At 46.6% G+C, this 15,000-nt stretch overlaps 1 protein-coding gene and 2 long non-coding RNA genes across 5 annotated transcripts in view; all 3 read left to right on the plus strand.

Moving 5' to 3' along the window:
- The window catches only part of ptpn9b (protein tyrosine phosphatase non-receptor type 9b), a 30,184-nt gene that overhangs the window by 6,973 nt on the left and 8,211 nt on the right, over nt 1-15,000 (plus strand). Inside the window, exons 7-8 of the mRNA XM_052505864.1 lie at nt 991-1,060; nt 13,554-13,632. Of these exons, the coding sequence (XP_052361824.1) occupies nt 991-1,060; nt 13,554-13,632 (149 nt within the window). The remainder of the gene's footprint in view (nt 1-990; nt 1,061-13,553; nt 13,633-15,000) is intronic.
- Nucleotides 2,257-7,178, plus strand: LOC127922182 (uncharacterized). Of its 2 annotated transcripts, none has more exons than XR_008110634.1 (4): nt 2,257-2,424; nt 3,013-3,048; nt 5,304-5,431; nt 7,138-7,178. It is a non-coding gene; the product is annotated as an uncharacterized LOC127922182 (long non-coding RNA). The 2 variants fall into 2 exon arrangements; XR_008110635.1 differs by lacking the exon at nt 7,138-7,178 and adding an exon at nt 5,522-5,557 and having other exon boundaries at nt 5,304-5,421.
- On the plus strand, nt 3,120-3,875 carry LOC127922183 (uncharacterized). 2 transcript variants are annotated; one of them, XR_008110636.1, is made up of 3 exons: nt 3,120-3,320; nt 3,603-3,710; nt 3,835-3,875. It is a non-coding gene; the product is annotated as an uncharacterized LOC127922183 (long non-coding RNA). The 2 variants fall into 2 exon arrangements; XR_008110637.1 differs by having other exon boundaries at nt 3,135-3,184.

Genomic DNA, 15,000 nt, shown 5'->3' on the forward strand with positions numbered 1-15,000 from the left:
CCTGGGAACAGTGGGTTAACTGCCTGTTCAGAGGCAGAACGACAGATTTGTACCTTGTCAGCTTGGGGATTCGAACTTGCAACCTTTTCGGCTACCCTAATTCGATGTAGTAACCTTTCAATTACTAGTCCAACACTCTAACCTGCCGCCCCGCCTTCTTGACACTAAAAGCTTGGCACACCTGTATTTGGGGAGTTTCTCCCATTCTTCTCTGCAGATCCTCTCCAGCTCTGTCAGGTTGGATGGGGAGCGTCGCTGCACAGCTATTTTCAGATCTCTCCACTGATGCTGAATCTGGTTCAGGTTCGGGCTCTGGCTGGACCACTCAAGGACATTCAGAGAGTTTTCCCGAAGCCACTCCTGCATTGTCACGACTGTGTGGTTTGGGTCGTTGTCCTGTCGGAAGGTGAACCTTCGTCCCAGTCTGAGGTCCTGAGTGCTCGGAAGCAGGTTTTCATCAAGGATCTCTGTACTTCGCTCCGTTCATCTTTCCCCTCGATCCTGTCTAGTCTCTCAGTTCCCTGCCACTGAAAAACATCCCCACAGCATGATGCTGCCCACCACCATGCTTCACCGTAAGGATGGTGCCAGGTTTCCTCAAGACGTGACGCTTGGCATTCAGGCCAAAGAGTTCAATCTTGGTTTCATCAGACCAGAGAACCTTGTTTCTCATGGTCTGAGAGTCTTTAGGTGGCTTTTGACAAACTCCAAGCAGGCTGTCAAGGGCCTTTTACTGAGGAGTGGCTTCCGTCTGGCCTCTCTACCATAAAGGACTGGTTGGTGGAGTGCTGCAGAGATGGTTGTCCTTCTGGAAAAATCTCAAGGATGATCAATGGAAACAGGATGCACCTGAGCTTTGTTTCGACTTGAAAACTAATGTGTGTGTGTGTGTGTGTGTGTGTGTGTGTGTGTGTGTGTGTGTGTGTGTGTGTGTGTGTGTGTGTGTGTGTGTGTGTGTGTGTGTGTGTGTGTGTGTGTGTGTGTTCCAAGACGTCAGACTACATCAATGCTAGTCTTATGGACGGCTACAAGAGGAGCAACGCTTATATCGCAACTCAGGGTGAGTTGGGGAACATAGTTGGATAGCTCTGGATAGGGCTGGATAGGTCTGGGTAGTTGGATAGGTCTGGGTCGTTGGATAGGTCTGGGTCGTTGGATAGGTCTGGGTCGTTGGGTAGGGCTGGGTAGTTGGATAGGGCTGGGTAGTTGGATAGGTCTGGGTAGTTGGATAGGTCTGGGTCGTTGGATAGGTCTGGATAGTTGGATAGGTCTGGATAGTTGGATAGGACTGGATAGTTGGATAGGACTGGATAGGGCTGGATAGGTCTGGATAGGTCTGGATAGTTGGATAGGTCTGGATAGTTGGATAGGTCTGGATAGTTGGATAGGTCTGGATAGTTGGATAGGGCTGGATAGGTCTGGATAGTTGGATAGGTCTGGATAGTTGGATAGGTCTGTATAGGTGGATAGGTCTGGATAGGTCTGGATAGGTCTGGATAGTTGGATAGGGCTGGATAGTTGGATAGGTCTGGATAGTTGGATAGTTGGATAGGTCTGGATAGTTGGATAGGTCTGGATAGTTGGATAGGTCTGGATAGTTGGATAGGTCTGGATAGTTGGATAGATCTGGATAGGTGGATAGGTCTGGATAGTTGGATAGGTCTGGATAGTTGGATAGGTCTGGATAGTTGGATAGGTCTGGATAGTTGGATAGGTCTGGATAGTTGGATAGGGCTGGATAGTTGGATAGGGCTGGATAGTTGGATAGGTCTGGATAGTTGGATAGGTCTGGATAGTTGGATAGTTGGATAGGTCTGGATAGTTGGATAGGTCTGGATAGTTGGATAGGTCTGGATAGTTGGATAGGTCTGGATAGATTTGGATAGGTGGATAGGTCTGGATAGATCTGGATAGTTGGATAGGTCTGGATAGTTGGATAGGTCTGGATAGTTGGATAGGTCTGGATAGTTGGATAGGTCTGGATAGTTGGATAGGTCTGGATAGTTGGATAGGTCTGGATAGTTGGATAAGTCTGGATAGTTGGATAGGTCTGGATAGTTGGATAGTTGGATAGGTCTGGATAGTTGGATAGGTCTGGATAGTTGGATAGGTCTGGATAGTTGGATAGGTCTGGATAGTTGGATAGGTCTGGATAGATCTGGATAGGTGGATAGGTCTGGATAGATCTGGATAGTTGGATAGGTCTGGATAGGTCTGGATAGTTGGATAGATTTGGATAGGTCTGGATAGGTCTGGATAGGTCTGGATAGGTCTGGATAGTTGGATAGGTCTGGATAGTTGGATAGGTCTGGATAGTTGGATAGGTCTGGATAGGGCTGGATAGTTGGATAGGTGGATAGGTCTGGATAGGTCTGGATAGTTGGATAGGTCTGGGTAGTTGGATAGGTCTGGATAGTTGGATAGGTCTGGATAGATCTGGATAGTTGGATAGGTCTGGATAGTTGGATAGGTCTGGATAGTTGGATAGGTCTGGATAGTTGGATAGGTCTGGATAGGTCTGGATAGTTGGATAGGTCTGGATAGTTGGATAGGTCTGGATAGGTCTGGATAGGTCTGGATAGTTGGATAGGTCTGGATAGTTGGATAGGTCTGGATAGTTGGATAGGTCTGGATAGGTCTGGATAGGTCTGGATAGGTCTGGATAGTTGGATAGGTCTGGATAGGGCTGGATAGTTGGATAGGTCTGGATAGTTGGATAGGTCTGGATAGTTGGATAGGTCTGGATAGGTCTGGATAGTTGGATAGGTCTGGATAGTTGGATAGGTCTGGATAGGTCTGGATAGATCTGGATAGTTGGATAGGTCTGGATAGTTGGATAGGTCTGGATAGTTGGATAGGTCTGGATAGGTCTGGATAGTTGGATAGGTCTGGATAGTTGGATAGGTCTGGATAGTTGGATAGGTCTGGATAGGGCTGGATAGTTGGATAGGTCTGGATAGTTGGATAGGTCTGGGTAGTTGGATAGGTCTGGATAGTTGGATAGTTGGATAGTTGGATAGGTCTGGATAGTTGGATAGATTTGGATAGGTCTGGATAGGTCTGGATAGTTGGGTAGGTCTGGATAGTTGGATAGGTCTGGATAGTTGGATAGGTCTGGATAGTTGGATAGGTCTGGATAGTTGGATAGGTCTGGATAGTTGGATAGGTCTGGATAGGTGGATAGGTCTGGATAGTTGGATAGGTCTGGATAGTTGGATAGGTCTGGATAGTTGGATAGGTCTGGATAGTTGGATAGGTCTGGATAGGTCTGGATAGTTGGATAGGTCTGGATAGTTGGATAGGTCTGGATAGGTGGATAGGTCTGGATAGTTGGATAGGTCTGGATAGTTGGATAGGTCTGGATAGTTGGATAGGTCTGGATAGGTCTGGATAGGTCTGGGTAGTTGGATAGGTCTGGATAGGTCTGGATAGGTCTGGATAGTTGGATAGGTCTGGATAGGTCTGGATAGTTTAATAGGTCTGGATAGGTCTGGATAGGTCTGGATAGTTTAATAGGTCTGGATAGGTCTGGATAGGTCTGGATAGGTCTGGGTAGTTGGATAGGTCTGGATAGGTCTGGATAGTTTAATAGGTCTGGATAGGTCTGGATAGTTGGATAGGTCTGGATAGTTGGATAGGTCTGGATAGTTGGATAGGTCTGGATAGTTGGATAGGTCTGGATAGTTGGATAGGTCTGGATAGTTGGATAGGTCTGGATAGGTCTGGATAGGTCTGGGTAGTTGGATAGGTCTGGATAGGTCTGGATAGTTGGATAGGTCTGGATAGGTCTGGATAGGTCTGGATAGTTTAATAGGTCTGGATAGGTCTGGATAGGTCTGGATAGTTTAATAGGTCTGGATAGGTCTGGATAGTTGGATAGGTCTGGATAGGTCTGGATAGGTCTGGGTAGTTGGATAGGTCTGGATAGGTCTGGATAGGTCTGGATAGGTCTGGATAGTTTAATAGGTCTGGATAGGTCTGGATAGGTCTGGATAGGTCTGGATAGGTCTGGATAGTTGGATAGGTCTGGATAGTTGGATAGGTCTGTATAGTTGGATAGGACTGGATAGTTGGATAGGTCTGGATGGTCTGGATAGGTCTGGATAGTTGGATAGGTCTGGATAGGTCTGGATAGTTGGATAGGTCTGGATAGTTGGATAGGTCTGGATAGGTCTGGATAGGTCTGGATAGTTGGATAGGTCTGGATAGTTGGATAGGTCTGGATAGTTGGATAGGTCTGGATAGTTGGATAGGTCTGGATAGTTGGATAGGTCTGGATAGTTGGATAGGGCTGGATAGTTGGATAGGGCTGGATAGGGCTGGATAGTTGGATAGGTCTGGATAGTTGGATAGGTCTGGATAGTTGGATAGGTCTGGATAGTTGGATAGGGCTGGATAGTTGGATAGGGCTGGATAGGGCTGGATAGTTGGATAGGGCTGGATAGTTGGATAGGTCTGGATAGTTGGATAGGTCTGGATAGTTGGATAGGTCTGGATAGTTGGATAGTTGGATAGGTCTGGATAGTTGGATAGGGCTGGATAGTTGGATAGGGCTGGATAGGGCTGGATAGTTGGATAGGTCTGGATAGTTGGATAGGGCTGGATAGGGCTGGATAGGTCTGGATAGTTGGATAGGTCTGGATAGTTGGATAGGGCTGGATAGTTGGATAGGTCTGGATAGTTGGATAGGGCTGGATAGTTGGATAGGGCTGGATCGGGCTGGATAGTTGGATAGGTCTGGATAGTTGGATAGATTTGGATAGGTCTGGATAGGTCTGGATAGGTCTGGATAGTTGGATAGGTCTGGATAGTTGGATAGGTCTGGATAGTTGGATAGGTCTGGATAGGGCTGGATAGTTGGATAGGTGGATAGGTCTGGATAGGTCTGGATAGTTGGATAGGTCTGGGTAGTTGGATAGGTCTGGATAGTTGGATAGGTCTGGATAGATCTGGATAGTTGGATAGGTCTGGATAGTTGGATAGGTCTGGATAGTTGGATAGGTCTGGATAGTTGGATAGGTCTGGATAGGTCTGGATAGTTGGATAGGTCTGGATAGTTGGATAGGTCTGGATAGGTCTGGATAGGTCTGGATAGATCTGGATAGTTGGATAGGTCTGGATAGTTGGATAGGTCTGGATAGTTGGATAGGTCTGGATAGTTGGATAGGTCTGGATAGTTGGATAGGTCTGGATAGGGCTGGATAGTTGGATAGGTCTGGATAGGTCTGGATAGTTGGATAGGTCTGGGTAGTTGGATAGGTCTGGATAGTTGGATAGTTGGATAGTTGGATAGATTTGGATAGGTCTGGATAGGTCTGGATAGTTGGGTAGGTCTGGATAGTTGGATAGATCTGGATAGTTGGATAGGTCTGGATAGTTGGATAGGTCTGGATAGTTGGATAGGTCTGGATAGTTGGATAGGTCTGGATAGGTGGATAGGTCTGGATAGTTGGATAGGTCTGGATAGTTGGATAGGTCTGGATAGTTGGATAGGTCTGGATAGTTGGATAGGTCTGGATAGGTCTGGATAGTTGGATAGGTCTGGATAGGTGGATAGGTCTGGATAGGTGGATAGGTCTGGATAGGTCTGGATAGTTGGATAGGTCTGGATAGTTGGATAGGTCTGGATAGGTCTGGATAGTTGGATAGGTCTGGATAGTTGGATAGGTCTGGATAGTTGGATAGGTCTGGATAGTTGGATAGGTCTGGATAGGTCTGGATAGGTCTGGGTAGTTGGATAGGTCTGGATAGGTCTGGATAGGTCTGGATAGTTGGATAGGTCTGGATAGGTCTGGATAGGTCTGGATAGTTTAATAGGTCTGGATAGGTCTGGATAGGTCTGGATAGTTTAATAGGTCTGGATAGGTCTGGATAGGTCTGGATAGTTTAATAGGTCTGGATAGGTCTGGATAGTTGGATAGGTCTGGATAGGTCTGGATAGGTCTGGGTAGTTGGATAGGTCTGGATAGGTCTGGATAGGTCTGGATAGTTTAATAGGTCTGGATAGGTCTGGATAGGTCTGGATAGTTGGATAGGTATGGATAGTTGGATAGGTCTGGATAGTTGGATAGGTCTGGATAGTTGGATAGGTCTGGATAGTTGGATAGGTCTGGATAGTTGGATAGGTCTGGATAGGTCTGGATAGGTCTGGGTAGTTGGATAGGTCTGGATAGGTCTGGATAGGTCTGGATAGGTCTGGATAGGTCTGGATAGGTCTGGATAGTTTAATAGGTCTGGATAGGTCTGGATAGGTCTGGATAGTTTAATAGGTCTGGATAGGTCTGGATAGGTCTGGATAGTTTAATAGGTCTGGATAGGTCTGGATAGTTGGATAGGTCTGGATAGGTCTGGATAGGTCTGGGTAGTTGGATAGGTCTGGATAGGTCTGGATAGGTCTGGATAGTTTAATAGGTCTGGATAGGTCTGGATAGGTCTGGATAGGCCTGGATAGGTCTGGATAGTTGGATAGGTCTGGATAGTTGGATAGGTCTGTATAGTTGGATAGGACTGGATAGTTGGATAGGTCTGGATAGGTCTGGATAGTTGGATAGTTGGATAGGTCTGGATAGTTGGATAGGTCTGGATAGGTCTGGATAGGTCTGGATAGGTCTGGATAGGTCTGGATAGGTCTGGATAGTTGGATAGGTCTGGATAGTTGGATAGGTCTGGATAGTTGGATAGGTCTGGATAGTTGGATAGGTCTGGATAGTTGGATAGGTCTGGATAGTTGGATAGGTCTGGATAGTTGGATAGGGCTGGATAGTTGGATAGGGCTGGATAGTTGGATAGGTCTGGATAGTTGGATAGGGCTGGATAGTTGGATAGGGCTGGATAGGGCTGGATAGTTGGATAGGGCTGGATAGTTGGATAGGTCTGGATAGTTGGATAGGTCTGGATAGTTGGATAGGTCTGGATAGTTGGATAGGGCTGGATAGTTGGATAGGGCTGGATAGGGCTGGATAGTTGGATAGGTCTGGATAGTTGGATAGGGCTGGATAGGGCTGGATAGGTCTGGATAGTTGGATAGGTCTGGATAGTTGGATAGGTCTGGATAGTTGGATAGGGCTGGATCGGGCTGGATAGTTGGATAGGTCTGGATAGTTGGATAGGTCTGGATAGTTGGATAGATCTGGATAGTTGGATAGGTCTGGATAGGTGGATAGGTCTGGATAGTTGGATAGGTGGATAGGTCTGGATAGGTGGATAGGTCTGGATAGTTGGATAGGTCTGGATAGTTGGATAGGTCTGGATAGTTGGATAGATCTGGATAGGTCTGGATAGGTCTGGATAGTTGGATAGTTGGATAGGTCTGGATAGTTGGATAGGTCTGGATAGTTGAATAGGTCTGGATAGGTCTGGATAGGTCTGGATAGGTCTGGATAGGTCTGGATAGTTGGATAGATCTGGATAGGTCTGGATAGTTGGATAGATCTGGATAGGTCTGGATAGGTCTGGATAGTTGGATAGATCTGAATAGGTCTGGATAGGTCTGGATAGGTCTGGATAGGTGGATAGGTCTGGATAGTTGCATAGGTCTGGATAGGTCTGGATAGGTCTGGATAGTTGGATATATCTGGATAGGTCTGGATAGGTCTGGATAGGTGGATAGGTCTGGATAGGTCTGGATAGTTGGATAGGTCTGGATAGGTCTGGATAGGTGGATAGGTCTGGATAGGTCTGGATAGGACTGGATAGTTGGATAGGACTGGATAGTTGGATAGGTCTGGATAGTTGGATAGGTCTGGATAGTTGGATAGGTCTGGATAGGTCTGGATAGGGCTGGATAGGGCTGGATAGTTGGATAGATCTGGATAGTTGGATAGGTCTGGATAGTTGGATAGGTCTGGATAGGTCTGGATAGTTGGATAGGTCTGGATAGTTGGATAGGTCTGGATAGTTGGATAGGTCTGGATAGTTGTATAGGGCTGGATAGTTGGATAGATCTGGATAGTTGGATAGATTTGGATAGGTCTGGATAGTTGGATAGGTCTGGATAGGTCTGGATAGTTGGATAGTTGGATAGGTCTGGATAGGTCTGGATAGTTGGATAGGTCTGGATAGGTCTGGATAGTTGGATAGGTCTGGATAGGTCTGGATAGTTGGATAGGTCTGAATAGGTCTGGATAGTTGGATAGTTGGATAGGTCTGGATAGTTGGATAGGTCTGGATAGTTGGATAGTTGGATAGGTCTGAATAGGTCTGAATAGGTCTGGATAGTTGGATAGGTCTGGATAGTTGGATAGGTCTGGATAGTTGGATAGGTCTGGATAGTTGGATAGGTCTGGATAGTTGGATAGGTCTGGATAGTTGGATAGGTCTGGATAGTTTAATAGGTCTGGATAGTTGGATAGGTCTGGATAGTTGGATAGGTCTGGATAGGTCTGGATAGTTGGATAGGTCTGGATAGGTCTGGATAGTTCGATAGGTCTGGATAGGTCTGGATAGTTGGATAGGTCTGGATAGGTCTGGATAGTTGGATAGGTCTGGATAGTTGGATAGGTCTGGATAGTTGGATAGGTCTGGATAGTTGGATAGGTCTGGATAGTTGGATAGGTCTGGATAGTTGGATAGGTCTGGATAGTTGGATAGGTCTGGATAGTTGGATAGGTCTGGATAGGTCTGGATAGTTTAATAGGTCTGGATAGTTGGATAGGTCTGGATAGTTGGATAGGTGGATAGGTCTGGATAGTTGGATAGGTCTGAATAGGTCTGGATAGTTGGATAGGTCTGGATAGTTGGATAGGTCTGGATAGGTCTGGATAGTTGGATAGGTCTGAATAGGTCTGGATAGTTTAATAGGTCTGGATAGTTGGATAGGTCTGGATAGTTGGATAGGTGGATAGGTCTGGATAGTTCTGGATAGGTGGATAGGTCTGGATAGTTGGATAGGTCTGGATAGTTGGATAGGTGGATAGGTCTGGATAGGTCTGGATAGGTCTGGATAGGTGGATAGGTCTGGATAGTTGGATAGGTCTGGATAGTTGGATAGGTCTGGATAGGTCTGGATAGGTCTGGATAGGTGGATAGGTCTGGATAGTTGGATAGGTCTGGATAGGTCTGGATAGTTGGATAGTTGGATAGGTCTGGATAGGTCTGGATAGTTGGATAGGTCTGAATAGGTCTGGATAGTTGGATAGTTGGATAGGTCTGGATAGGTCTGGATAGTTGGATAGTTGGATAGTTGGATAGGTCTGAATAGGTCTGGATAGGTCTGAATAGGTCTGGATAGTTGGATAGGTCTGGATAGTTGGATAGGTCTGGATAGGTGGATAGGTCTGGATAGTTGGATAGGTCTGGATAGTTGGATAGTTGGATAGGTCTGGATAGTTGGATAGTTGGATAGGTCTGGATAGTTGGATAGGTCTGGATAGTTGGATAGGTCTGGATAGTTGGATAGGTCTGGATAGTTGGATAGGTCTGGATAGTTGGATAGGTCTGGATAGTTGGATAGTTGGATAGGTCTGGATAGTTTAATAGGTCTGGATAGTTGGATAGGTCTGGATAGGTGGATAGGTCTGGATAGGTCTGGATAGGTCTGGATAGGTCTGGATAGTTGGATAGTTGGATAGGTCTGGATAGGTCTGGATAGGTCTGGATAGTTGGATAGTTGGATAGGTCTGAATAGGTCTGGATAGTTGGATAGTTGGATAGGTCTGGATAGGTCTGGATAGTTGGATAGTTGGATAGGTCTGAATAGGTCTGGATAGTTGGATAGGTCTGGATAGTTGGATAGGTCTGGATAGGTGGATAGGTCTGGATAGTTGGATAGGTCTGGATAGTTGGATAGGTCTGGATAGTTGGATAGTTGGATAGGTCTGAATAGTTGGATAGTTGGATAGGTCTGGATAGGTCTGGATAGTTGGATAGGTCTGAATAGGTCTGGATAGTTGGATAGGTCTGGATAGGACTGGATAGTTGGATAGGTCTGGATAGGTCTGGATAGGACTGGATACTTGGATAGGTCTGGATAGGTCTGGATAGGTCTGGATAGTTGGATAGGTCTGGATAGGACTGGATAGTTGGATAGGTCTGGATAGGACTGGATAGTTGGATAGGTCTGGATAGGTCTGGATAGGTCTGGATAGTTGGATAGGTCTGGATAGGTCTGGATAGGTCTGGATACGTCTGGATAGGTCTGGATAGTTGGATAGGGCTGGATAGTTGGATAGGTCTGGATAGTTGGATAGGTCTGGATAGGTCTGGATAGGGCTGGATAGGTCTGGATAGGGCTGGATAGTTGGATAGGTCTGGATAGGTCTGGATAGGTCTGGATAGTTGGATAGGTCTGGATAGTTGGATAGGTCTGGATAGTTGGATAGGGCTGGATAGTTGGATAGGGCTGGATAGTTGGATAGGTCTGGATAGTTGGATAGGTCTGGATAGTTGGATAGGTCTGGATAGTTGGATAGGTCTGGATAGTTGGATAGGTCTGGATAGTTGGATAGGTCTGGATAGTTGGATAGTTGGATAGGTCTGGATAGTTTAATAGGTCTGGATAGTTGGATAGGTCTGGATAGGTGGATAGGTCTGGATAGGTCTGGATAGGTCTGGATAGGTCTGGATAGGTCTGGATAGTTGGATAGTTGGATAGGTCTGGATAGGTCTGGATAGGTCTGGATAGTTGGATAGTTGGATAGGTCTGAATAGGTCTGGATAGTTGGATAGTTGGATAGGTCTGGATAGGTCTGGATAGTTGGATAGTTGGATAGGTCTGAATAGGTCTGGATAGTTGGATAGGTCTGGATAGTTGGATAGGTCTGGATAGGTGGATAGGTCTGGATAGTTGGATAGGTCTGGATAGTTGGATAGGTCTGGATAGTTGGATAGTTGGATAGGTCTGAATAGTTGGATAGTTGGATAGGTCTGGATAGTTGGATAGGTCTGAATAGGTCTGGATAGTTGGATAGGTCTGGATAGGACTGGATAGTTGGATAGGTCTGGATAGGTCTGGATAGGACTGGATACTTGGATAGGTCTGGATAGGTCTGGATAGGTCTGGATAGTTGGATAGGTCTGGATAGGTCTGGATAGGACTGGATAGGTCTGGATAGGACTGGATAGTTGGATAGGTCTGGATAGGTCTGGATAGGTCTGGATAGTTGGATAGGTCTGGATAGGTCTGGATAGGTCTGGATACGTCTGGATAGGTCTGGATAGTTGGATAGGGCTGGATAGTTGGATAGGTCTGGATAGTTGGATAGGTCTGGATAGGTCTGGATAGGTCTGGATAGGGCTGGATAGGTCTGGATAGGGCTGGATAGTTGGATAGGTCTGGATAGGTCTGGATAGTTGGATAGGTCTGGATAGTTGGATAGGTCTGGATAGTTGGATAGGTCTGGATAGTTGGATAGGGCTGGATAGTTGGATAGGTCTGGATAGTTGGATAGGTCTGGATAGTTGGATAGGTCTGGATAGGTCTGGATAGTTGGATAGGTCTGGATAGTTGGATAGGTCTGGATAGGTCTGGATAGTTGGATAAGTCTGGATAGTTGGATAGGTCTGGATAGTTGGATAGGTCTGGATAGTTGGATAGGTCTGGATAGGACTGGATAGTTGGATAGGTCTGGATAGTTGGATAGGTCTGGATAGTTGGATAGGTCTGGATAGGACTGGATAGTTGGATAGGTCTGGATAGTTGGATAGGTCTGGATAGGACTGGATAGTTGGATAGTTCTGGATAGTTGGATATGTCTGGATAGGTCTGGATAGTTGGATAGGTCTGGATAGTTGGATAGTTCTGGATAGTTGGATAGTTCTGGATAGGTCTGGATAGGCCTGGATAGTTGGATAGGTCTGGATAGTTGGATAGTTCTGGATAGGTCTGGATAGGTCTGGATAGTTGGATAGTTCTGGATAGTTGGATAGTTCTGGATAGGTCTGGATAGTTGGATAGGTCTGGATAGGTCTGGATAGGTGGATAGGTCTGGATAGTTGGATAGGTCTGGATAGGACTGGATAGGTGGATAGTTCTGGATAGGTCTGGATAGTTGGATAGGTCTGGATAGGTCTGGATAGGTGGATAGGTCTGGATAGTTGGATAGTTCTGGATAGGTCTGGATAGGTCTGGATAGGTCTGGATAGTTGGATAGTTCTGGATAGGTCTGGATAGTTGGATAGGTCTGGATAGGTCTGGATAGTTGGATAGGTCTGGATAGTTGGATAGGTCTGGATAGTTGGATAGGGCTGGATAGGTCTGGATAGGTCTGGATAGGTCTGGATAGGTCTGGATAGGTCTGGATAGTTGGATAGGTCTGGATAGTTGGATAGGTCTGGATAGTTGGATAGGTCTGGATAGTTGGATAGTTCTGGATAGTTGGATAGTTCTGGATAGGTCTGGATAGTTGGATAGGTCTGGATAGTTGGATAGTTCTGGATAGGTCTGGATAGTTGGATAGGTCTGGATAGTTGGATAGTTGGATAGTTCTGGATAGTTGGATAGTTCTGGATAGGTCTGGATAGGTCTGGATAGTTGGATAGGTCTGGATAGTTCTGGATAGGTCTGGATAGGTCTGGATAGTTGGATAGTTCTGGATAGTTCTGGATAGGTCTGGATAGTTGGATAGGTCTGGATAGGTCTGGATAGGTCTGGATAGTTGGATAGGTCTGGATAGTTGGATAGTTCTGGATAGGTCTGGATAGTTGGATAGGTCTGGATAGTTGGATAGGTCTGGATAGTTGGATAGGTCTGGATAGGTCTGGATAGGTCTGGATAGTTGGATAGGTCTGGATAGGTCTGGATAGTTGGATAGGTCTGGATAGTTGGATAGGTCTGGATAGTTGGATAGGTCTGGATAGTTGGATAGGTCTGGATAGGTGGATAGTTGGATAGGTCTGGATAGGTGGATAGTTGGATAGGGCTGGATAGGTCTGGATAGGTCTGGATAGTTGGATAGGTCTGGATAGTTGGATAGGTCTGGATAGGTCTGGATAGGTCTGGATAGTTGGATAGGTCTGGATAGTTGGATAGGTCTGGATAGGTCTGGATAGGTCTGGATAGTTGGATAGGTCTGGATAGGTCTGGATAGGTCTGGATAGTTGGATAGGTCTGGATAGGTCTGGATAGTTGGATAGGTCTGGATAGGTCTGGATAGTTGGATAGGTCTGGATAGTTGGATAGGTCTGGATAGGTCTGGATAGGTCTGGATAGTTGGATAGGTCTGGATAGGTGGATAGGTCTGGATAGGTCTGGATAGTTGGATAGGTCTGGATAGGTCTGGATAGTTGGATAGGTCTGGATAGTTGGATAGGTCTGGATAGGTCTGGATAGTTGGATAGGTCTGGATAGTTGGATAGGTCTGGATAGGTCTGGATAGGTCTGGATAGGTCTGGATAGTTGGATAGGTCTGGATAGGTCTGGATAGGTCTGGATAGGTCTGGATAGGTCTGGATAGTTGGATAGGTCTGGATAGTTGGATAGGTCTGGATAGGTCTGGATAGTTATGGTTTGACTTATGGTTGAGTTACGGTTGTGTTGTGGTTTGACAGCTTTGGTTGAGTTGTGGTTGTTTTATGGTTGTGCTGTGGTTGTTTTATGGTTGTGTTGTCGTTGACAGGTCCTCTGCCGAAGACGTTTGGTGATTTCTGGCTCATGGTGTGGGAGCAGATGGTGCTGATAGTTGTCATGACTACCAGGTAACCCTTAACCTCACCAACACTGACAGACTGGGTTCAACCTCACCAAAACTGACAGACTGGGTTCAACCTCACCAACACTGACAGACTGGGTTCAACCTCACCAACACTGACAGACTGGGTTCAACCTCACCAACAGACTGGGTTCAACCTCACCAACACTGACAGACTGGGTTCAACCTCACCAACACTGACAGACTGGGTTCAACCTCACCAACACTGACAGACTGGGTTCAACCTCACCAACACTGACAGACTGGGTTCAACCTCACCAACACTGACAGACTGGGTTCAACCTCACCAACACTGACAGACTGGGTTCAACCTCACCAACACTGACAGACTGGGTTCAACCTCACCAACACTGACAGACTGGGTTCAACCTCACCAACACTGACAGACTGGGTTCAACCTCACTGACACCAACAGACTGGGTTCAACCTCACCAACACTGACAGACAGGGTTCAACCTCACCAACACTGACAGACAGGGTTCAACCTCACCAATACTGACAGACTGGGTTCAACCTCACCAACAGACTGGGTTCAACCTCACCAACACTGACAGACTGGGTTCAACCTCACCAACACTGACAGACTGGGTTCAACCTCACCAACACTGACAGACTGGGTTCAACCTCACCAACACTGACAGACTGGGTTCAACCTCACCAACAGACTGGGTTCAACCTCACCAACAGACTGGGGACAGACTGGGTTCAACCTCACCGACAGACTGGGTTCAACCTCACCAACACTGACAGACTGGGTTCAACCTCACCAACACTGACAGACTGGGTTCAACCTCACCAACACTGACAGACTGGGTTCAACCTCACCAACACTGACAGACTGGGTTCAACCTCACCAACACTGACAGACTGGGTTCAACCTCACCACTGACACTGACAGACTGGGTTCAACCTCACCAACATTGACAGACTGGGTTCAACCTCACCAACAGACTGACCTCAGACTGACAGACTGGGTTCAACCTCACCAACACTGACAGACTGGGTTCAACCTCACCAACACTGACAGACTGGGTTCAACCTCACCAATACTGACAGACTGGGTTCAACCTCACCAACACTGACAGACTGGGTTCAACCTCACCAACAGACTGGGTTCAACCTCACCAACACTGACAGACTGGGTTCAACCTCACCAATACTGACAGACTGGGTTCAACCTCACCAACACTGACAGACTGGGTTCAACCTCACTGACAGACTGGGTTCAACCTCACCAACACTGACAGACTGGGTTCAACCTCACTGACAGACTGGGTTCAACCTCACCAACACTGACAGACTGGGTTCAACCTCACCAACAGACTGGGTTCAACCTCACCAACACTGACAGACT

The sequence above is a fragment of the Oncorhynchus keta genome, unplaced genomic scaffold, assembly GCF_023373465.1.
Source record: "Oncorhynchus keta strain PuntledgeMale-10-30-2019 unplaced genomic scaffold, Oket_V2 Un_contig_24869_pilon_pilon, whole genome shotgun sequence".
NCBI lineage: Eukaryota > Metazoa > Chordata > Actinopteri > Salmoniformes > Salmonidae > Oncorhynchus > Oncorhynchus keta.